General features: G+C 37.5%; 1 protein-coding gene across 1 annotated transcript in view; it reads left to right on the top strand.

Moving 5' to 3' along the window:
* The first annotated feature begins 13,385 nt into the window (after window positions 1-13,385).
* Window positions 13,386-23,499, top strand: part of PASD1 (PAS domain containing repressor 1) — a 65,780-nt gene continuing 55,666 nt past the window's right edge. The window contains exons 1-4 of the mRNA XM_046673710.1: window positions 13,386-13,417; window positions 14,369-14,462; window positions 18,314-18,433; window positions 20,560-20,649. Coding sequence (XP_046529666.1) covers window positions 13,386-13,417; window positions 14,369-14,462; window positions 18,314-18,433; window positions 20,560-20,649 — 336 coding nt within the window. The remainder of the gene's footprint in view (window positions 13,418-14,368; window positions 14,463-18,313; window positions 18,434-20,559; window positions 20,650-23,499) is intronic.

Genomic DNA, 23,499 nt, shown 5'->3' with positions numbered 1-23,499 from the left:
GACCACGCTTTAAATAGCAGAAGTCTAACTGGGACTTCTTTCAGCTTCAACTTCTTTCTAACCATCTAATCCACCCCTAGGTGATCATTATAAAATATCAATATCAACTATATCTTTGTAAAATATCAGTTCAAGTCCTAGCACTTTCAAGTGTCTCCACAGGGCACTAGGATAGATCAACTTCATACTTTTCCTCAGCCTGATGTTCGGAGCTCTGCTTCTGGCCCCGGCCTGCCTTCCTAAGTGTTCTTGATTTCAGTCACACTGTAGTGCTTGCTGGACAAGCCTCACACTTTATTCTTGTTTTTGTTTTGCCTTCTTTTATTGTGGTGGTAAAACATGTAACATAAAAGTTACATTTTAACTGTTTTTCAAGCATACAATTGAGTGGCATTAAGTGCATTCAGCTTGCTGTGCACCATCCCCACTCTCCATCTCCAGAAGTTTTTCATCATCCCACACTGAGACTCTGTCACCATTAAACAGAAACTCCCCATCTCCCCTCCCTCAGCCCCCAGGAGCCACTATTTTCCTTTCTGTCTCTTATCACGCTTTGTTTACAAATATTTTTTGAGACCTTACTTTGGTATCTGGCACTAGGCTGGGCACTTTGCCATCCATTATTTCAGTGAATCTTCACAACAGCCCCGTGAAATGGTGCTATTATTATTCCCATTCATTCCCAGGATGGGGAAACTGGGGCCCAGAGAGGTCAAGTAACTGGCCCAAGTTCACATGCTAGGAAGCGGTAAGGACGGTTTGATGTCACCATACCATGATGTTCCACCTTGGTGTCCTGCCTCAGGCTCTGTTTGCTGCCTGTGTTGTCCTTTCTTCCCCGTTTGCCAGTTCGCGTCTTTCGGATCCATTCCGCAGTTAGCTCAGATGCCGCCTTCTGTGACCCTTCTAGTCTAGTAGTGATCATTCCCTTGCCTTGAACCAGTGGTTATGTGTAGCTGTCAGTCTTTCCTGTAAGCTTGTGTGCAGCCAAGTGTAGTGGGGACAGGGAGTGAATGAATTGCTGACATTTCAGCACTGGCTGGACCATGAAAAGGTTTTATAGACGATCCAGAGACTTAATTGGAGTAAGCCTGGATTGGGAATTTGATGGATTTGGATTGCTGATCTTTTTCAGAGCCAGGTCCAATTTTTCCTCCACCATTAGACACTTGAAATGTTCTGCCAGAATATTGAAGGATGTAAGAAACTTTTTGCTTCTTAGTATTCCTTATTGCCTCAGACTAAGAGAGCGTGCCATACAGAATTCCCAAAAGTGTAAAACCAATGAGAGAGACACTTTTAGATCCTATTTTGTTACTCTATGGATCTGGGTTTGCCTTTTTTCCTTTTTTTGCCTGTTTGTCTTTTAGGAACAGGATTAGCTGGGTGAGAAGTGTTCAGCAACCTTTGGCTGCTCATCAGCATTTTGTCAGGTAGGACTCCGAGTTTCTTCATTCACCAAACATTTATTCAGCATGGGTTTTCTGCCAGGAACAGTCTAGGGTGTTGGGAATATAATAATGGACACAGTTGACTTCACTCTGTCTTCAGAAGGGACCACAGAATGTGCACAGAATGAGCTTCAGCTTTGGTCTAGGACAATTTACCTGTGTAGATGTGTGTGCTCCTGTGCAAATGGACTCATTCCTTTCATTGCCTGGTTTCCCTACCACGTCACCCAAGCCAGGGCCCATACCTGTGCAGTGAGAGCTTGCCAAAAGGGCTCTGGTGCGGCAAAAGAAAAGCCACTCACTAGAAATACTCCAAAGGAATCAGGAAGCCTGATCCTGTTTCTGGATCTCTTTTGGAGCATGACTTTGCCACTTGCCCCTTCCTGGCTTATGCGGTGTGCTGTGTGGCATACATATTACATGATCCAGTCAAGGTTAATTTCCATTCTTGATTTTATCCATTGGAAAATTATATTCCTTTAAGATGGATGAGTAATTGATGAAATATAGTCTTATGAGTTGTAATTTTTGAAGAAAGTTTTGATTGAAAATAAATTTGAAAATTCCACTGACTTGGTTGATATATTTATGCCATACACATTTAACATCATTACTGTCTACATGAGAATTATAAATGTTTCTTTTTTTCACTGATTAAATATCTTTATTAAACCTTGTATGAGTAAGAGAAGATGACTCCATTCAAATTGATGAAGCGTGCCACCATGCATTTTCCTCTAAAAACTTTTAAAAAAGCCCCGGAATCATATTGATATTTGAAAGACCACTTTTCTTTACTTGAGCAATTGTTTATTAAAAAATGTGTCTCTCTCTCTGTATAAAGAAAGAGTTTATCCCTGATAATGCACAGCAAATTTTATAATTACAAATATATAATGTGATTATCTTCCACAATGGTATTTTAAATACTTTGAGGTTTTTACTTTAAAATAAACAAATATTGTAACCAGAGTAATAGCCAAAGATGTATTCACCTCTACATTCTGCTTTTCTTCAGACCCTCTCTGGTTTTCTTTAAAATTCCATATAAACATTTTAAATGATGTTTACATGAGCCAAACACTTTCTGGCCATTATTGCATTGTGGAGGCCACAGGGGTTTCCTTCTCTCTGTCAGTCTGGCTGGGCTGACAGACAGACTGGCGGGTGGAGCGGGGGATGAGCTGATAAGCAGAGCACAGTTCTGGCTACTGAAATAGGACTAAGTGTGCTGAATAGCTCTTGAGGCCTCCCAGTGACTGCCTGGGATTCAGGCAACCCCACAGAGAGGGCAGTTGTTCCCTGGTTACAGAGCACTAACTAGTTAACTTCAGCGTCTTCAGATGTGGAAGGGTGAAGATGTGCTCTCTTTTTCTCTCGCTCTCTCTTTATGAAATAGAGTATTTTTCATGATTGCATTTGGTGTCGCCAGAAACTACTGGTGACATTCTCAACCGAATTCTCCCCACTTATGCTGGAACCACCTATTCGTCCATTGCTTTCTCTGTGGTACTTTTAATACCCCTGCTCTTTGCCCTTCTCAAATTGATTCCAGCCCCTTGACGGCTGTACTTTATTTTCTCAGTGAACCTCCCCCATCCCCGCCCACAACTTCTTTACTTAGTCAATCGTTACGTTATGGTCCAACACTTCAAGTACTTTTGTGACCAGTATCCTTTGTATCTCTTGTCCTCCTTGGTGCCTAGAAAAACTCTGAGCAAGGATCAATATGATCATCTCCTTCCTTCACTCCTACACATGGCCTGCTGTGTGCTGCTGGAGAAAGTGTCACTTCTGTGCAGCTCAGTACCATGATGGAGTCATGCTCTTCTACCTCATGTTGTTCATGACAAGCACATGTGTTCCATTAGGTGTCATGATACCTTGACTCTGTACCCAGGCCTGAGACACCACTTATTCATGACATTTCAGATTTACTCAGGTGGCCCACTGCTTGGAGATTGATCTCTTCACGGTTCTCTCGTTCTTGTGACAATAAGTGGCATCAAGAAACTTCTCTGTATTGCCAACTGTTTACCTTCACTTCCCTCTCTAAGAAGAGTGTATCTTCATCATAGTCCTTTAGATTGTATACAACTATTACTATTAATATATCTAATTAGAGCTGCAATTTATTGGGTGGCTACAATGTGCCAGACATGGTGCTAGCTATTTTATATACATTAACTTAATTTAAACAAAAACCTTGGCATGTAGGTATTATAACCCAGATTTTACAGTTGAGATAATTGAGACTCATAAAGGTTAAGAAACTCACCAAAGGTCATACAACTATAAAGAGGCAGAGTTGAGACTTGAACCCAGGTCCAATTGATTTTGAAGCCCAGACTGTTCTTTGTTCAACACGGGCTCCCATATTATTTTTGAGAGATGTTGCTTAATTCGGAATGTCACAGATATTAATTATAGCAAACATAAAAAATGCAAAAATATTTTTAGTCACCCGTAGTTCCATCACCCAAAGACACCTTTGAATATTTTTCCCCCTAGTAATGTTTTCTACACAATATTTTACTTGTTCATTTGTGTATCATGTTTTATATGATTGGGCTAAGATAGCATATACCATATTGTGACCTTCTTTCTTGGCTGATATTTATAACAAGAATTTTTTCATCATACAGACTCTTCACAAACATGCTTTTCAGTGGCCTTTGCATTGATAAAAAACACTGAGGAGTGTCACAAATTCTGAGACTTTCCATGAAATAAGAAATATAATCTTGGGAGGAAGGATAAAGGAAGCTTGGACTCCTAGTCCTGGGCAAATGTTAGTCTATTTCAAATTGAAGAATGCAACAAGTGTGCACATTTCACATGGAACTTCATTAAAATTCAGCTTTATAAACCCTCGAGCAGAATAGACAAAAGTGCATGAGTCCATGTATTTATCTGAATTTGCAGAAAATTTGTTGGCAAGGTCATCAGCCCTAGATATGTAAGTAAATTCCTTGAATTACAGTGCTGTAGTCTTTATTCTAAGACTTTTCTCTTCCCCTAGGTTTGCATCCAGAGAAAGTCATGATTTCGCTACTCTGTTGCTCCTCAGCTTGTTTTCTCCCCTCCCACAGCTTCAGAGTGTAATAACTGAGACTCTTTAAAGTAGTTCAAGGATGATGGAAGATTGAACGAACGCCTTTGGCCTAGCTGAGTCCTGGAATAATTCTCAGGATGTGTTCACTTTGATTCTAATTCAGGATTAAACCTTTAGTGTCATTTAGTCCTGAACTATCTGTATTGGGAGATGGCCGCACATGTTATGTGTGTCACACAGGCCCCAATTATGGCCCCTGCAAAATATTCCAAGAACGTTAGCAACAGGAGCCCAGATTTGATCAGCAAGTCACTTGTCTCTATAGAAAATTGATTTTGCCCTGGAACCTGAACTGAGAGTCTGATAACTTATTTGGTTTTGGCAGTTTTGAGACTGAGAGATTGAGATGGAGGTTCCTTTGACTGTGGATCTTATCTCAATTGAATACTGATAGCCTATGTCATCGTAATTGTCACACTAGAAAATATCTGTGTAAGTGATTCTCAACCACAGAGAGCCAATGATTAATTAGAGAAATCAATTCATGTTCTATTTGCATAATCCATTTATTCAGTGTGTTTTCTTGTGAACTAAAAAAAAAAGTCTATGTATATGCATGTACACACACACACCCCCAAAACTGAAAGTGGATGGGAGCAACACCCCCTCTCCTTGCCTCCCAAAAAGAAGAAATCTTTGCAAGCATGACCCTCTTGATATTATGCTTCAGTAATAAAATTTGATGAGATTTTAAATTATTTCCCGTTGATTCTGGGAAAAGGCACTCAGTGAATAACTCTGCTATTCTGAACAAATTATTAGTTTGCACAAGAAGGCTGGCTACCCTTGGCCGGAGAACTTTTAATTAGCCTTACTCCTTTTTCAGTCTTTGCATGTTCTTTTACTGGTGTAAATTTCAAAGTCTTTGTTTTAGAATAGATTACTGAGTAGAAACGACTCTAAGTACATTAACAGGTAGATGTCTGTGCCTACCTTGTCCAATGGCTAAGGAGAGTGGTCAGATATTTAGTGGTGTGTTTTGAGTGTCTTCCCTGTGTAGAGCTTGGTGCTGTTGGAAATATCAAAGACATATAAAGCATAACTTCTGTATTTAAAGAGCTTGAAAACAAATTTGTTTTGCCCCAATAAATAGAAAGGGCCATATTAAACACACACACACACACACACACACACACACACACACTGACTCCATGATAAAAACTTCAAAATTATGATGCCAATACACAGAAAGAACTATATTAAAACACACACACACACACACACACACACACACACACACACACACACTATGGTGGAAACTTCAAAATTCTAGTGCTTCTTTTGTCATAAATCAAATTTCACTTCTATGCATGGATCTGTTCTTTAATAGTTCTCTTCTGTCCCATTATTCTATACCTATGTTTTGCACCATTATCCATTTACCTAAATATTATAGCTTTATAATAAAGCTCGATGTCTACTAAGGCACATCCTTTTGCATTGTTGTTCTTCAAACTTATTGTGGATATTTCTGACTTGTTGCTTTCCACGGAAGTTTGTAATTAACTTGGCAAGTTATGTGGAAACCCAAACCAAAACAAAAAATGTAATGAGTTTTCAGGGCTGGCCTAGTGGCACAGTGGTTAAGTTTGTATGTTCAGCTTCGGCAGCCCAGGGTTCACTGGTTTGGATCCTGGGTGCAGACCTATACACCGCTTGTCAAGCCATGCTGTGGCAGGCGTCCCACATATAAAGTAGAGGAAGATGGGTACGGATATTAGCTCAGGGCCAGTCTTCCTCAGCAAAAGAGGAGGATTGGTGGCAGATGTTAGCTCAGGGCTAACCTTCCTCAAAAAAAAAGATATACTGAGTTTTGACCAGAATTACATTAATTTGTAGATTAGTTGGGGATATCTGATAAATTTATCAGATTCCTGTCCAGGGATATGGCATATCTTTCCATTTATTTAGATCTTCTTTTATATGCTTCAATAAAGATGTTATTTTCTGAGTAATGTTCTTGCTGTGTAATTTTTGTTAAATTAACTACTGAGGACTGTATAGTTTCTTTTCTATATGAAGAAACCTATAAATGTTTTTTAAGAACATGAAAAAATGATTTGAATAATTAGATATAACTTTTCCTGAAGGAAATATATAATACCATAAATGTGTATAATGAAATTTTAACAAATTACAATCAGATTATTGAAGTTGTTGGAATTAAAAATTAATTTTCATAATCATTCAGTTAGAAATATTGTCTAATTTCCTTTGTTTAAATCTTTTCCAAAGGTTTCTTCTTTCACCCACAAATTATTTAGAAGTATGTTAATTTCCAAATATTTGAATTTTTTCAAGATATTTATTTATTTATCATTGATTTCTAATTTAATTCTGTTTTAATGTTTTATATTTAGTGAAACTGGTTTTTGGCCTAGCATATTTTGAATCTTTATGACTGTTACATGTAGATGGAAAATGTGTGTTCTACAGTTGCTGGGCACAGTGTTCTGTAAACAAATGGGGCCAAGTTGCTGTCAATGTAGTAAGTCTTAAATATCCTTACTGATTTTCTGTTTATTTGTTCTCTTGATTACTCATAGAGGAGTGTTGAACTCACCAGCTGTAATTGTGGGTTTGTTTATTTCTTCTTTCACTTCTTACTTCATTTTGAAGCTTCATAATTAGATGTACACCTATTTAGGATTGCTGTGTCTTCTTGATTGACTGCTTTATCATTATGACATGTCCTCCTTTTTCCCTAGTACTGTTCCTTATCCTGGAGTCTGCTTTGTCTGATATTAATTAGCCACTCAAGCTTTTTATAGTTAGGGTTACGTAGTATATATGTTTCTATCATTTTACCTGTAACCTATCTTTATCTCTATAATTAAAGTGAATATCCTGTAGACGCATATAGTTTGGTCTTACTTTTTACTCTGTTTTGACAATCCTAGACTTTACAATTGTGTCTTTAGTCCGTTGACTGTTAATATAATTAGAAACATGGCTAGGTTTGAGTCTACCATCTTGCTATATGTTCTCTGTCCCATTTGATCTTTGTTCTCTTTGTCTTCGTTTTGTGCTTTCTTTTGGATTAAATGATTATTTAATTTTACCTCTTTTGATTTATCATCTGTATCCCGTGGGTGTTTTATTTGTTGCTTTAGGCAGTTTATAGTATACATCTTTAATTTATTTCTGTCTGCCGTGAATTAAGATTGTGCCACTTTATGTATAACGTAAGAAACTTAACAACAGTAGATTTTTATTTTCCACCCTCCTGTCTTATGTGTTATATATATATTATATATAGATTTGACTTCTACATATACTATAAACCCTATAGTAGTTTGCTTTTATTTTAATTATCTTTTAAAGAAATTACAGATGAAAAAACTCTTTCCCATTTATCCACATGTATGTTATTGCCAGTGCTTTTCATTTCTTTATGTAGATGTGAGTTTCCATCTGGCGTTTTTTCCTTCTGCCTGAAATACTTCCTTTAACATTTCTGGTAGTGCTGGTATGCTGGCCTTGGCTTTTTTCAGATCTTGTTCATCTGAAAATGCCTTTATTTTACCTTCAGCTTCTTTGAAGGGTATATTTTTGCTGGATATAGAATTCTAGGCTGTTCCTCCCACCCCAGCACTTTAAAGATGTTTCTTTTTTTTTTTTTCTTTTTCACTTGGATTGTTCTGATGAAAAGTCAAAGGACATTATTTTTTTCCCCTGTGTCAAATGCGTCTTTTATTTCTGTTTGTTTTTAAGAATTTCTCTTTATAATTGCTTTTCAGCAATTTGTTTATGATGTGCCCTGGTGAGTTTTTAGTTGTGTTTATTTTCTTGGGTTTACTGAGCTTCTTGAGAATATGAGTTTATTTTTCATCCAATATGGGAAAAAATGGCCATTATTCATATATATTTTTTGCCTTCCCCTTCTGGGAATCCAGTTACATGTATTTTCGATTGCCTGATGTTGTACCACACTGAGGCTCTGTTCATTTTTTTCAGTCTTTTTTCTCCACTCTGCTGGGTGAAACTTCATTGTCTTCCAGCCCTGTGTAAACTGTGATTGTTAGTGCGTTTTGGATTTATAGTATTTGTCCTTTCCCTGGTTGTTGTTCTTGGATTGGTCTTGTTTGTAGAGTGTCACCCTGCACAGGCACAACTTAGGATTCAGCCAGAGATTCAAGAGAACCTGGATTCACATTTCTGGAGCTTTTTTTTTTTTTTTTTTTGCCATAGCTCCTTTCTTTCTGACATTCTCCACAAATTCCATCCAACGTGGCATTGCTGAACTTATTTCTGTATACTAATTTTAGTGAGATTGCTGTACTCTGCTTGGGATTGTGCCCCCTGAACTGTGGTCTGGAAGTAACTTTAGGTAGAAAGTGGGGATTGCTGTAGGGCTCATTTCATTTTTCCTCTTACCTCAGGGATCACAGGCATATCCTGCCTTCTCTCCAATATATCTAAACATGAACTTCCTAAAATTTTTCTAGTGTCCTAGTTGTTCATGGCAGGAGGACTATTCCTGTATCAGTTATTCCATGGCCATAAGCAGTAGTCTCTATAAATTTTTGTTGCTATTGTATCTTTAAAAAATATTTTCTAATTTTGGTTGCTGTTCTATAGGAACAAAATTAATTTTTAAATATTAATCTTATATACAGCAACCTTGCTGAACTATTTTATTATTTCTAGTAAAGTGTAGAATCTCTTGGATTTCCTATGTGGATAAGCATAGTGTTCATGAATGAGGACTGCTTTGTTTTTCCTTTCCAAGTGTTGTTTGTTTTATATACTTTTCTTATCCTAATGCATTAGTTAGTACCTTTAGCACTGTATATTGAATATTTTAGCAGCCATTCTTGTTTTTCTCCCTGAATCTAAAGAATTCCTTTAATATTCCACTTTTTTTTTTTTGAGGAAGATTAGCCCTGAGGTAACATCTGCTGCCAGTCCTCCTCATTTGCTGAGGAAGACTGGCCCTGACCTAACATCCTTGCCCATCTTCCTCTACTTTATATGTGGGATGCCTGCCACAGCATGGCTTGACAAGCGGTGCCAGGTCTGCACCTGGGATCCGAACCGGCGAACCCTGGGCCACTGAACGGAATGTGCGCACTTAACCGCTGCGCCACCGGGCCAGCCCCTAATGTTCCACTTTTCACTTTGATGTTTGTATGCTTTTGATTGATTCCCCTTATCAGGTTGAGGAGGTTCCTGTCTATACTTAGTCTGTTAAGAACATTTTTAAAAATCATGTATGTATACTGAATTATATCGAATGTGTTTTCTGCATCTATGGGATGATCACATTCTTTTTCTGTTTTTGTCTGATATGTTGAATTATATTTTTTTCTGATGTGAAATTATCCCGATATTTCTGGAATTAGCTCAAATTTTTAAATACTGTGCTGGTTTGGGTTTGGTAATTTTACTTAGGATTTTGAATCTGGATCATAAATAAAATTGGCTTATAAAGTTTTCTAATGCTACCCTATTCTGGTTTGGTATAAAGAATGTACTAGCATTATACAATGAATTGGATGGATATCTTCTCTCTTTATCTGTTTTCTGGCATAATTTGGATGAAATATGAGATACTTGTTATTAAAATCTTTGGAAGTACCCATCTGTGAAACCATTGGAGCTGTGTTTTTTAGGTTTGGTTAAGTCATTTTTCTGTGGATAAATCTTTAATCACTGAATTAATTTCTTTGCATTTATAGGATTTATTTCAATTTTCTTTTTATTGTTTGAGTAAAATACTTTTTTCTAGGAAATCCTCTATTTTGTCTCTGTTTTCAAATTTAAGGGCATAGAGTTGATCATACTGCTTTTACCGTCTCTTTTATTCATAGGTATGCACTTTTTGTTCCAAAATGTGTCTTCTTTATTTTTGATTGATCTGGTACAACAATGTTTTTTATTTTATTTTATTTTTTAAGAAACTGATTTTTTGATCTGTTCTATTTTATCTTTATTTTTTATTGTGTTGTTTTTTGGTCCTATCTTTATTATTTCCTCGCTTCTCTTCTATTTAGCTTTACTCTTTATGATTTGTTTTGATACATAGCTCATTTATTTTCATTTTTTTCTTATAAGCATTTAAGAATGTAAATTCCTCAGTATTACTTTAGCTGCATTTTACATATTTTAATATGTAGCGTGTTTACAATACTTCAATTCTGACTATTTTCTGTTTTCCAGAGCTGTTTAGGAAATTTTGTTGTTGTTGTTGCTATTGTTTTAAATGTCCAAGTCTATAGAGGTTTATATTATCATTTTGTTCTTGATTTCTAATACAGTGACATTAGGGCCAGAGCATATGGTCTGTATGTATTATTCTTTGGTATTTGTTGATCTGTTTTATGGCCTAGAATGGCCTAGCTGTCTTTTGTGTTCTGAAATTTCACTATGATGTTTCTAGAAGTGTTTTTTTAAATTAATTAATTTTTATTGAGGTAACATTAATTTATAACATTACATAAATGTCAAGTGTACATCATTATATTTCAATTTCTGTGTAGACTACATCATGTTCACCACCCAAAGACTTCATTACTATCCATCACTGAACACATATGTCCTATCACCCTTTTCGCCCTCCTCTCTCCCCCCTTCCCCTCTGATAACCACCAGTCTGATCTCTGTGTCTATGTGTTTGTTTGACATTGTTTTTATCTTCTACTTATGAGTGAAATCACATGGTATTTGACTTTCTCCGTCTGACCTATTTCACTTAGCGTAATACCCTCAAGGTCCATCCATGTTGTCCCAAATGGCAAGATTTCATCTTTTTTTATAGCTGAGTAGTATTCTGTGGTGTGTATGTATCACATCTTCTTTATCCATTCATCCATTGATGGGCACTTAGGTTGCTTCCACATATTGGCTATTGTGAATAATGCTGTAATGAACATAGGTGTGCATGTATCTTTTTGACTTAGTGTTTTCATTATCTTGGGATAAATACCCAGCAGTGGAATAGCTGGATCATATGATAGTTCTATTCTAAATTTTTGAGGAATCTACATATTGTTTTCCATAATGGCTGCGCAGTTGACATTCCCACCAGCAGTGTGTGTCTTCCCTTTTCTCCACATCCTCCCCAACGCTTGTTTTGTTAATTATAGCCATTCTGATGGGTGTGAGGAGATATCTCATTGTAGTTTTGATTTGCATTTCCCTAATAATTAGTGATGTTGAGCATCTTTTCATATGATGTGGTTTTGCTTTAATTTATCCAGATTGGAGCACATTCTCCATTCTAGAAAAATTTCAGCCATTATCTCTTCACTGCCTGTCTCCTGTCTTGCTGTTCTCTTCATCTGGAACTCCTATTAGATATATATTAGGCTTTCTCATTCTGTCCTTTATGTTTCATAATCTCTTGTTTTATATTTTGCACTTCGTTGTTTCTCTGTAAAGGCAATATGGTAAATTTATTCATATCTGTATTCCATTTACTAATTTTCTCATCAGATTTGTGATAATACATTGTTTAATCCATTCTTTTGAAATTAATTTAATTGAATATGTCTTTATAAAATTTCTCTTTTGTTTTCTTTTGCATCTACCTGGTCTTTTCTCATATTTTCAGTTTCATTTATTCAGTTTTTAATATTTTTAAACACAATTATTTTATAATGGCTTTCAAGTATTTTAATTTGAGGTTCTTGGAGGTCTCATACTGCTGGGGTGTGTCCTAATTCTGGCATTTGGTGGATTGACTGTTTCTTCATGTATTTTCCAATTTTGGATGGTGAGCTGATTTTCACCAGTGCCTTATCTGTGGAAAGTCCATGGAACCTGGCTTTAGAGAGTATCTCTTCAGAATGGGAGTGTCTTTGCTTCTCCTGAAACCCTAAGGTTGATCCAGTCCAGTAGCACCCTTTTCTTTCCCACCCAGAGAATGTGCTCAAGCAGACAAACTTCCTTGTTTTCTTTCTTTTTTGGTGGGAGGACTTTTAAATGACATTGTAGCCTCTGGGAATCTTGGCTATACATAGGTAGGAGGTGGTGGGTTTTAGATTCAATTCCCTGCTTGGATTCTCCTTCACCCAAGAGGGCCTTAGTACCCACGCTCCTTTGTTGCATAGCTATACATCCCCATCCCTGCAGTAGCACAGGTTAGTATACTAACTGGTTTTGGTTTTCAGTGCCTTCCCAGTGTTTGACCCCTGCACTTTCCCTTACCTGCTTGAAAGCATTTAAAGGATGTTTGCTATATTTTAACTGTTTCTTCTTGTTTAACACACATATATTTGAATGTCATTTATTTCTACCTTGAGGCTTTGACCTTGAGGTGATGTTTGAGTCTAATTATACAATTCAAAGCAGAGGACTTTGGTGATTTCAGGGCTGTTTTCTATATCCCCAGGATTTCTGTGATATAAGCATTAATGCAGATTGGTCTGTTGAGGCATGATATTGTGGCTAGATATGAAGCTTTCAACTCGCATCTGTCTTTGTTTCATTAAGTGTTCTTGAAGTTAAAAGAATTAAAGGAAGTTAGGATATGGAATTAAATCTACAAATGCTTAACTTTTGGATTAAGTTGTATAACTTCACAGGATGTTTTCGTAACTCTTTCAAAAATATATTCATTTGTCATATTATTGTGACAAACATTCATTGGGGACCATATGATAAAGCAAGTGTTCAACATTTACATAACATTTGAGAGGATTGTTGATACTAATGAAATTCTATCTTTAAAAGAAGTAGGCATTCCTGGAGGGAAAGGTGCTACGCAATTGAGAATTTTGATTAGTCTTATTGCTTTACTGTGATTCATCATAGACTGATTTCTTAGTAAAGTTGCTCCATTTTGATTTCAGAATTCTTTGTTATATCACTGAATAATGGATGAGGAGGACAGAGAAAAAGAGCAGAGGTATGAACTCATAACTGACTAATACTTATGTCAAAGCCCTCTCCCCTGTCCTTTGTTCTCATTTCACATCTAGCAAAATCCTACTTCCTCGGGAAAACCTGCCTCGTTCAGGGAAATTTGTTCTTTCTAGAGGATTTTCCCTAGTCCCTAGCCCCAGCTCTATTATAATCCTTAGCGTATTGCCAGTGTTGTCTTACAGCCCCCCTCATCAAACTGTGTCATCCATACCTTGCATGGTGGCTGCCCAGAGTGACACTAAATAAATGGTTTACACTCCCTGATAGGTTTAGAAGCCTGTTTTGGGTCCTTGGCTTGCCTAGAGCTTAAATTCATTTACGTTTGAGAAGACAAATTACCTTATTTTTTCAGTTCAAGTATCTAAGTAAATTTTGGCGTGCTGATCAAAAAGTTTTTGTCAAAATTTTTCAGTATGGTCTACATTTTTTAAAGGTGTAAAAAACATCTCAATTAGCATTAGATTGCTCAACTTTCTCTCTGAGAAGGGGCATTGGCTTTGAGAGAGCCTCTTGAGTAATTACAGATCATTTAGAAACAATTTTCCTTAATCAGAAGTACTCTTATAACAGGTAAGAATATATGGTGGAACAAAGACCCACCATCAAATTCAAATTAATTTGGGCTTATTTTATATAATTCTTAGGCCGCTGTGCCAGACATTGTGCTGGGCTTTGCCATGGAAGACATAGAGACAGATCTGGTCCCTCAATGGCCTCACAGTCTTAGGGAGATGAGAATGGCTTTCATTTCCTTGTTTTAATATTGACAGTTATTGCTGTCCTATGACTGATCAAAGGGACTGGATTTTTGCTCAGATGTTGACGTTAACATCTCCCTTTCTCTCTTCTTATTGCTTTCCATCCATTGTTCCACCATCTGAATTCCCAGCCCTCCCGTTACCATTAATAACTCTGATTGTTTTTTGTCAATTAGGGATGCATCTGGTACATCAGAAAATAAAGAGAAGGAACATGTCAAAGCCCTCTTCGCAAAACTACGCACCCTGCTGCAGACTCATGGCTATCCCGTAAAAGGAGACAGAGTGAAAACAGCGCAGAGCACTACTGCTGTGTCTCAGGAGGAAGGTTTGATTTGAGCCCACTAACCCATTCTTAGAGCTTTTTGATTAGTCACATTGGAAATTAGCTGTGGGGGAGACAGCCGGCTCTCCTCCTTTACTTCAAACACTCTTGGGAGGGATTCATGACCAGAAGGTCTCCTGAAGCACCTTTTAATACACAGATATCTAGTTTCTCTCCATTCATTAATTTGCTTATGGTCAATGCTGAAAATATTATTGAGGTTCATACAAAAGAGGAACAAGGAAATGAGAATTAATAAAAGTGTACTGGCCAATAATAATGCAGATTTCTGTATCTTAGGCGTTTGAAGGCATATGGTAAATGTTACTAAGCGAAACATGGCCTTGAGGATTTAAAATAGTACCTATAATACTTAAGTAGGTTTAACTCAAAACATGTGAGCTGATTATGCCCATAAACATGTAATGATTCTGTAAAAACCTCTTATTTAAAAAAAACTTTCTTGATCCCATGATACCTCCAGCTATTGCCCTGTTTATGTGCCCCTTCACAGCAAAACTTCTTGAAAGGATTGTATAGACTCTGTCTCCGCTTCCTCATGCCTCCTTCTTTCCTCATCCCCCTTCACTGTGGCTGGAGCTCCTGCCCCTGCAGTACAACTATGTGTGTCAGGAATAAGAGTGACCTCCACATTGGTGAATTCTTTGGTCCCTTAACTGTCCGCGTCTTTCCTGACCTTTCAAAAGCATTGGACAGGTGACCACTCCCTCCTTTTTTCCCCCCATTTTCCTATTTGCTTTTTCTTTTTAAGTAATTTTATTTTGATTGTAATGATTTATAACACTGTGTAATTTCAGGTGTACATTATTGTGTATCACTTCGTGAATACACTTCATCGTGCTCACCCCCAGTAGTCTAATTTTTATCCATCACCATACATATGTGCCCCTTTGTCCCTTTTGCCCACCCCCCCAACCTCCTTGCCCTCTGGTAACCACTAATCTGTTCTCTTTATCCATGTGTTTGTTATCTTCCACATATGAGTGAAATCATGCCATAAAAAAGACAAAATCATCCCATTAGCAACAACATGGATGGACCTTGATCGTATGATGTTAAACGAAATAAGCCAGAGAAAGACAAATATTGCCTGATTTAACTCCCTCCTTCTTGAATCACTTTTCTCTTGGCTTCCAGGATAATACACTCACCTGATTTCTCTCCTAGCTCGTTGGCCACTCCTCCGTCTTTCCTTGCATCCGCCTACTTCCCCTTTCAACTTCCAAACATTGATGTGCCCCAGGGTTCAGTCCTTGGACCTTTTCTCTTCTATATCTACACTCATTTCGCAAGTAATCTCATCCAGTCCCTTAATTTGAAGTGCTACCTGGATGTCAGTGACCCCTACTTTTTAAATCTCTCTGACCCTGTCCTCCTACCTGAGCGCCACACTTGAGAATCGTACTCATTGTTAAATCAGCAAGAGAGTTTCCTATGTGATTTCTTCACTTGGATATTTAACAGGAAAGTTAACATGGCCCTAAAGGAACTCTTGATCCCTCTCCATTCCATTGCCTCTCGCACCCCTACCCCTGGTGCTCCCCATTTCAAAAACTGGTACCATCAGTCATTCTTCTAGCTGCTCAAGCTAAAAATCTAAAAGTCATTCTTGTGTCCTCTATCTCTCTCACCTCCTCACCCAATCCATCAGCAAATCCTTTGGCTTTACCTCTAAAATATATGTCATATCCATTCTCTTCTCCCCATTTCCATAGCCTTGGTGTACCAGCTTAATCCAGGCCACCATCATCTGTTACTTTTGAGGAAGCTTCCTCATTAGACTCTCTCCTTCCACCCTTGCTCCCCAATTTGATCTGTTTTCCACAAACAACCACACTGATCTTTTAAAAATATATGTCACTTTCCTGCTTAAAAGCACTTCATGTTGTACTCAGAATAATATCAACTCCTTACCATATACCCTACGTGATCTGGCCCTGCCTAACTCTCAGACTTTATTTCCTACTACTCTGTCTCTTGGTCACCCTACTATAGCTCCTTTGGCTTCCTGTCTGTTGTTCATATAGGCCAAATTATTTCCTGCCTTGCTTTGTACTTACTGCTTCCTCTGTCTGAAGTACTTTACTCCCGGGTCTTCCTGTCTTTCAGATCTTGGCTCAGATGTTACCTTCTCAGCAAGGCTTTCCTTGATCACGCACTCTAAATTATTGCACTTAAAGATACATGAAACTATGAGGTCCATTGTCTATGTGTTGATTATCTGTCTCCCCCTCACTCAAGTCTGTAAGACACAAAAAGACAGTCACTTTATTTGTCTTGTTCATACTGTATCCTGAGCCTCTAAAACAGAGTAGGATACATAGTAGGAACTCAGTAAGTATCAGTTAAGTAAATGAATGAATGAGGTTCAGTTTAACAAGAATTACCAAATCTTTATTATGAGTTAAGTACTGTGCGAGGCACTGGGGTTATAGCAAAGAACTGGATATGGTGCCTGCCCTGGAAGCCAGACAAGCACAAGTTCCCGGGTAGTAGTAAGTAGAAAAGCCTTTGATGATTGAGTGATAAATACAGTAGTTTTCTTTTCTTGGAAATATATGGACTTTCTTCTGTCATTTTTATTTCTTTGGAAATAAAAAATGGAGTATGGGAGATGAAAGTCACTAGGTGGAGCTGAAAGTCAATGGGGAAGCGACTTCAGAAACTGGCTTTGGGAGAGTGTCATAGGTTGTATCCTGAGTTTGAAGAACTGTGACCAGAATTGAGTTTCCGGGCGGGGGCAGTTGTCAGGCACACTGACTTTGAGGCAGTTGTGTAATTGGTGTGGTTTCTTTTTCATATTATTTCTACTTCCCATGAAGTTACATGCCCTCTTCTCATTCCCTCCTTAGTGAGGGTTCTGGAGCATTCCTGCTCATGCCTGGCCTCCTTCTTATCTGAATCTACTCATAGGAAAGGATCTGAGACTCATACCCACTAAGAAAGCAAGTGCTGCTCTCAGAATTATCCTTGTTAGGGGTTTAATGTTTTTAATAGATATCAGGGTCTCTAACCCTGATCTGTATGCCATGGGTCTCTAACTTTTCCGTGAGGAGAAGAAACTAACATTTATTGATATGCATTAAAATAACTGGAGGTTAGAGGGCTGTGTTAGTGGAGTCCCTGAGTTAGAGAAGTCAGCGGAGTAGGTGGGATTGGGGGAGATGGAGAGGGCCAGATGTTGATAGCAAAGGCTCTGAGTGAGCACAGGAGCAGAAATACTGCTCATGGAGAAAACGAGAAAACCTCGAAGAATGGAGAAGGATGGATGGGAGATAGAACAGCGTCAAGAACTTTGAAGAGATACAAGATAGGGCTTAAAGATTTTCTAGTTAAGGGCCCTTGCTAAAAGCTTAATTGGGTCAAACTAAATCATGGAATTCCCTATTGCAGCCAGGCGTTGGGGAGATTTTAGGTGTCTGGATATGCCCAGAGCCCTTGACACAGCCTGTACCTTGTCTGACGTATTATGAATACTGGGTTTTGGTAGAATTCAGAAGACTTTAACAAGTCAAAGAAAAGGAAATAACTGGAGGTGGAAAATCATAAGTTGTTGGAGAGGTCATAATGTGCTTAGTAGAAACTGAGTTGGATGATCTTCAAGATATTTTTCAATTCCAAACACTTCTATGTTTATGATAATTTATAAGCAATTAGTTAGTCTACATCAGATCCTTCATGAGCACTCAGTATTTTCTCATGAGAGTCTTTTCTATAAAATTAATTATAACTTTGAAAAGTCTAATACCCATAGCTAATAATTTTAATGTGACAGTTTTCTGTCTTTTCTTCCTTTTTGCAAAAAGACAAAGACAGTCCAGAAAGCTCTAGAGAGCAATCTAATTGGGTTCCATCATTCCACACCTATGAAGACTTCAACCATATGACGCTACAAGTAAGAGGGGTTTTGTTCTTTGATTGCTTAGTATGCAGAATATGTGCAATAGAAGATAAAGAATAATGTTTAAATGTGGCTAGGAGGCCATGCATAGCAGAATTACCTAAGGAGTTTGGTAAAAATGCAGATTCCTGGGACCCACCTTAAACTGTCTGAATCAGAATCTCAATCCTAGTAGGGGCTAGGTGCCTACATTTTTAACAGGCTCTCCAGATGCTGCTTATGCCAACTGAGTTTTGAAAACCACTGATCTCAAATGACAAGAAATACGAACAAGTCTTTGCATAGATTAGTGGCAAGGTAAGTAATTGTATGGTACTCCTTCAGCATAGATTGTTAAGCCTTCAAGTCTTATTTTTTTCCTCAAGGACATGAGGTGTTTATGGCTTCTTTCTCCAAGGGAACTGGTTAATTTCGCTAAGTTCAAAACCCACAAACTAAAGCCTGAATGACCATGGTCTTTTGAGTCAAACAGATAGGGACATGAATTGTGCCTTTGTCGCTTACTTGCTCTGTGTCCTTTAGAAAGTTACTGTCTCTGAACCTTGATTTCTTCCTCTGTAAAATGGGTAAAAATATCTCTACTTCACTGAGTTGTGAGAAATAAAGTGAACATGTTGTAAAAGGTGAAAGTACTCCTTCTCACTCTCTTCTCCATGTCACTTAATTTCTCATTTTTCATTCCTCTGTCTCTTTGTGTTGAAGTTTGAGTCATTTCTTGAGCTCTATCTTCCAATTCAAAAATTGTTTTTCCAGCTATGTTCTAACATGCTATTTAACTTATACATTGAATTTTTATTTTTGGTGATATCATTTTTAGACATTTTGTTTGATTATTTTTCATATCTGCTTGGTCAGTTTTGAGTCTCTTGTTCCTTCATCATATCTTCAATACCATTTGTTATTTATTTAAGCATACTAAGCATATTTATTTTATATTCTATTTCTGATAATTCCAGTATCTACTGTTTGTCAATCTGAATCTGCATGTTATTGTTCATATGGCCTCTTGTTCACTATGTTTCATTTCTTCCTGTGTTTATTAATATTTTATTATAAGTCCATGCTATTTGGAACTTTATCTGCATGAATTCTTTGAGCCCTGGTTTTAAAATAATTCTCAAGAGATCATTTCGATTGTTTTCACTAGTTATCTGGGGTCAGGACAACTTTAAACTAAACAATAGGCTTGCAGTGTTGAGGGCTACACAGGTAGTATGTGAATTTCAGCTCCAAATCTGTGTGTGTGTTGGCTTCTGTTTAGCAATTCCCAGATGAGACTGGTTTTTCTTTTCTTCTCTAGCCAGAGCTGAGGCTGAGGCAGGCATGCACATTCCCTGTCTCTCTTTGCGAGATAAGATCTTTCTATTTTGCCTGCTGAGAGTGTTTCCTTTGGGAGGCCTGGCTTTATGCAGGAGTCTTTGATTTTACCTCCCACCTTGTGCAGGCAGCTTTGCTTTCTGTCCCCTAAGCTCTATGCCATCAGTGTTGTGCAGATATTCCCGTGGCAAGTACAGGCTCCGATATCCCCTTACCTCTTCATTCCCATGTTCTAGCCATTTCTGATATCAGATTGTTTCCCTTACTTTACCATAAGCTCAGTCCTGTTTTGAAATAATAAATTTTTATATATTTTCTTCGTCATGTTAGGTGTTCGCTACCAGGAAGCATTTGTCTGGCTATCTAATCCACTATATAGCAGGAAGGTGATGGCAATATCCATGTTTATTGGTGGATGACTCAACTAACTACAAATGAAAATGCCCTCCAAAATATTCTTAGCGTTTTTGAAATTAACTTTGAATTAAATGTGAAACAACCTACATACGGAAATGAATCTTCCTAGTTTGTGTTGGAGAGTTTTTTGTTAATTGGGTGTACATTAAAATTTGTTTGTCTAAGTGGCACATCATTTGATAAACATCTCATGCTTAAGGTTAAGTAGATTCTGTGTAGGAGGCAGAATAATGGAATTTTAATTAAGTCTGTGCCTGCCTTATTGATATTTAAGGACCACAATACATTTTCAGTGTGTTACTGTAATTACTTATGCATTTAGAAATAAAGTTATCATTTTATTATTGTTCCACTATTTAATTACATTATCATTCTCTCTTCATTAGTCATTAGATGGATTTATGATAATACTGAGCACAGATGGAGTGATAACTTTCGTGGATGGAAATATCTCTTCTCTCCTTGGCTATTTTTCAGTAAGTTCTTCCAGCTTTTGGGAAAGGATCATTGGGTTTGCTACTTAAGGGTTCATTATTTGTTTTCAGGAGCATATAACTCACCAGAGAAGACGTTCTCAATGTTGTGAAAATGTGCACCTGTTTGATTGTCCTCTCCATTGGTTTCAGTTTTAAATCTATAAAAAGAAACTGATATGAGGTAATGAAACACTTTGTGTGTGTCTGTGTGTCTGTGTGTACGTGTGTGTGTGTGTGTGTGTGTGTGTGTGTGCATGTGGTTTGTAAACTGCCCCTGAAGGCAATCTCCAAAGAAGAATGTGCTTTTCGAAATGGCAGTCTCCTCAGAATCAGTGGATAGTCCCCAGGGTGACTGCTTTGCAAGGCAGCCTTCACTGGGATGGATGTATTTGATTTTGTGCATTTTTTTAGGATCTATCATATATTGATTAAACAATGAAAGTCATAATTTGCTCATGCTTGCTCGAGGCATCCATTTCCAGGTCTGATTTGCTTTTGGTTTCTTTGTACTGAAGAACAAATTTAGAAAAAATTGTCTAGATTATCAATATTGTAAGTATTGCTGAAGACATCTACACATGAGTTGTAGTCAGGGTCTCTGGTGTCTAAAATGATCACTCAGTCCCGAGCCCTTTGGTGTTTCTATGCCTCTCTCAGGAAAGCTTTTTCTGTCTTCCTAGTCCCATTGACTTAGAGTATATGATTTCCTAAAAATGTTTCTGGATCTTTAGGCTGCACACCTAACAAATACATGGCTTAAGCACAAAAGTACTACATACCTTCATATTCCACTAATGCGTATTAGTGAAGAGGGGCTTTGTAGAATACATCCACCACCACCTCTGAAATCCACCACCGCCACCATCTCTGTCCTTTGGCTCGTTGTGTTAATCATATCTGGGTTGTTGCTTTCATTGCATATTCCTCACTCCACAGAGTTGTCTCAAGAACTTGACAAACCTTGACCCAGAGATCTATAGCAATCAAGTTGGGAACATGTAAATTTGTAGAAATTTTGTTAAATTACTCTGTAGTTAAGTTAGATGTGGATTGATTAGAAGCTTAGTCCACCAGTTATGCTGTTTCAGCCGGCATGTTCCATGGCCCACTTGGAAACTCAGAGAGCTTTTCTACTCTTTTCTCTTTATTTACGGATACTATGATCCATCTCTATTTCTCACTCTCTTCCTTTCTTTTAGAAAACAATGTACATTTTCAAATTCAGCTTATATTTGTAGGATACCAAAACAGCTGAATAAAATTCAAACATTAGAGAGATTCATTGAATTGAACTTCAGAGTACTTATATCGTGGGAGGGGAATGGTCTTATTAAATCTATATTAAAAGAAAGAATGTATAAGTATGATCCATTACAGATTATATTTTGTTACAGTGGAAACCAGAAAACTACTCAGATTCTTGTGGTATTATATATTACTTAACCAAATTTGTCATACACTAAGACTAGTGACTTTTTCCTATTACATGAAGATTTTTCAGTGATGGTGTTAGTTATATTATCCTTGTTTCTTTATGTATTTTGGTTCAAAGTTTTCACTCTGAAGAGACTCTTTCACCCTTCAACATTTGAGGTGTCTTATACACACCCACAAACACACACATATACGGCCAACCTAAGGTAGAGGTGTCTGGGAGATGGTTTGAACAACTAATCTTAAACCATGACTTGATTACCTGAGATTGGTAGACTTAAAAATAAAGCTATAACTATTACGACTGTACATAAACATTAAATGGGAGTTAAGTTATGTATTCTTATAAATCAGGGTTAAAAAGAACTATACCTGAGGCACAATGTCACACTTTTCCTCATTAAATCCTAATTCTTCGTAATTTTTAACAACATGCAATTTTTTTCCAGGCTTTGATTAGAAATTTCATTTTAATAGTCACCCATCTTATAATAATATGGAAACCAAACCATTTCTAGAGTATCTGTCTGGCTCCAGGAATCTACAGTTTCATTAAAAATCAAGGCACCTCTGTCTATTGGGCTGCTCTAACTGATAAGGTGATGAGGTGGGAAGAACTTGATCTTTGGAGTCAAATAATCTGGAGATTAAAATTTAGCTCTGACATTCACTAAGTACATAAGCTTTAGTTTCTCATCTGTAAATGGGGAAAAAATATTACTTAGAGAGTGACCAGAGGTGAGCTATTACAAATGGGCTGGTTAGTGCAGGCCTGTCTGATCAGGTGACATTTGAACAGAGACCTGAATGGAGTGAGTTATGTGAATCATGCAGATAACTGGAGCAAGTGTGTTCCAGGCAGAAGCAAAAGTGCATGAGAAGCCCTAAAGCAGAAATGTGCTTGGTGTGGATAAAGTATGGTAAAGAAACCACCGTGACTGGAGTGCTGTGAGGAAAAGAAAAAATACTAAGAGGTGATCAGATCAGAGTAGTAACAGAGGTCCACCTTGTTTAGGGCCATTGTAATGACTTTGCCATTTCCTCTGAGATGGGAGGAAGCCATTGAGGGTATTGGAGCAGATGAAGGAAATGATCTGAACTTAAGTTTTATCAGGATCTCTCTGGCTCTTGTGTTAAGAAGAATAGGTTATGGGGACAAGCATGGCAGCAGGGAGTCCACTTGGAAACCTATTGCAACAGCCCAGGCAATAGATGGTTAGGGATTGTTTTAAGGTGGAAGTGGAAGTAGTCAGTGTTTTGTAGGTAAAATAAGTTTTGCTGATGGGTTGAATGGGAGTGTGACAAAAAGAAGGGGAGAGTCCAAGTTAAAGATGTTATAACACATACCATGACTAAAGTGATGGCTATTATCATCATCATGCTATTAAACTGATATCTGAAATCTGCCATCACACT

Source organism: Equus quagga, chromosome 10 (assembly GCF_021613505.1).
Source record: "Equus quagga isolate Etosha38 chromosome 10, UCLA_HA_Equagga_1.0, whole genome shotgun sequence".
NCBI lineage: Eukaryota > Metazoa > Chordata > Mammalia > Perissodactyla > Equidae > Equus > Equus quagga.
Note: the sequence above shows the minus strand (reverse complement) of the source record. Positions and strands in the feature narration are given on the sequence as shown.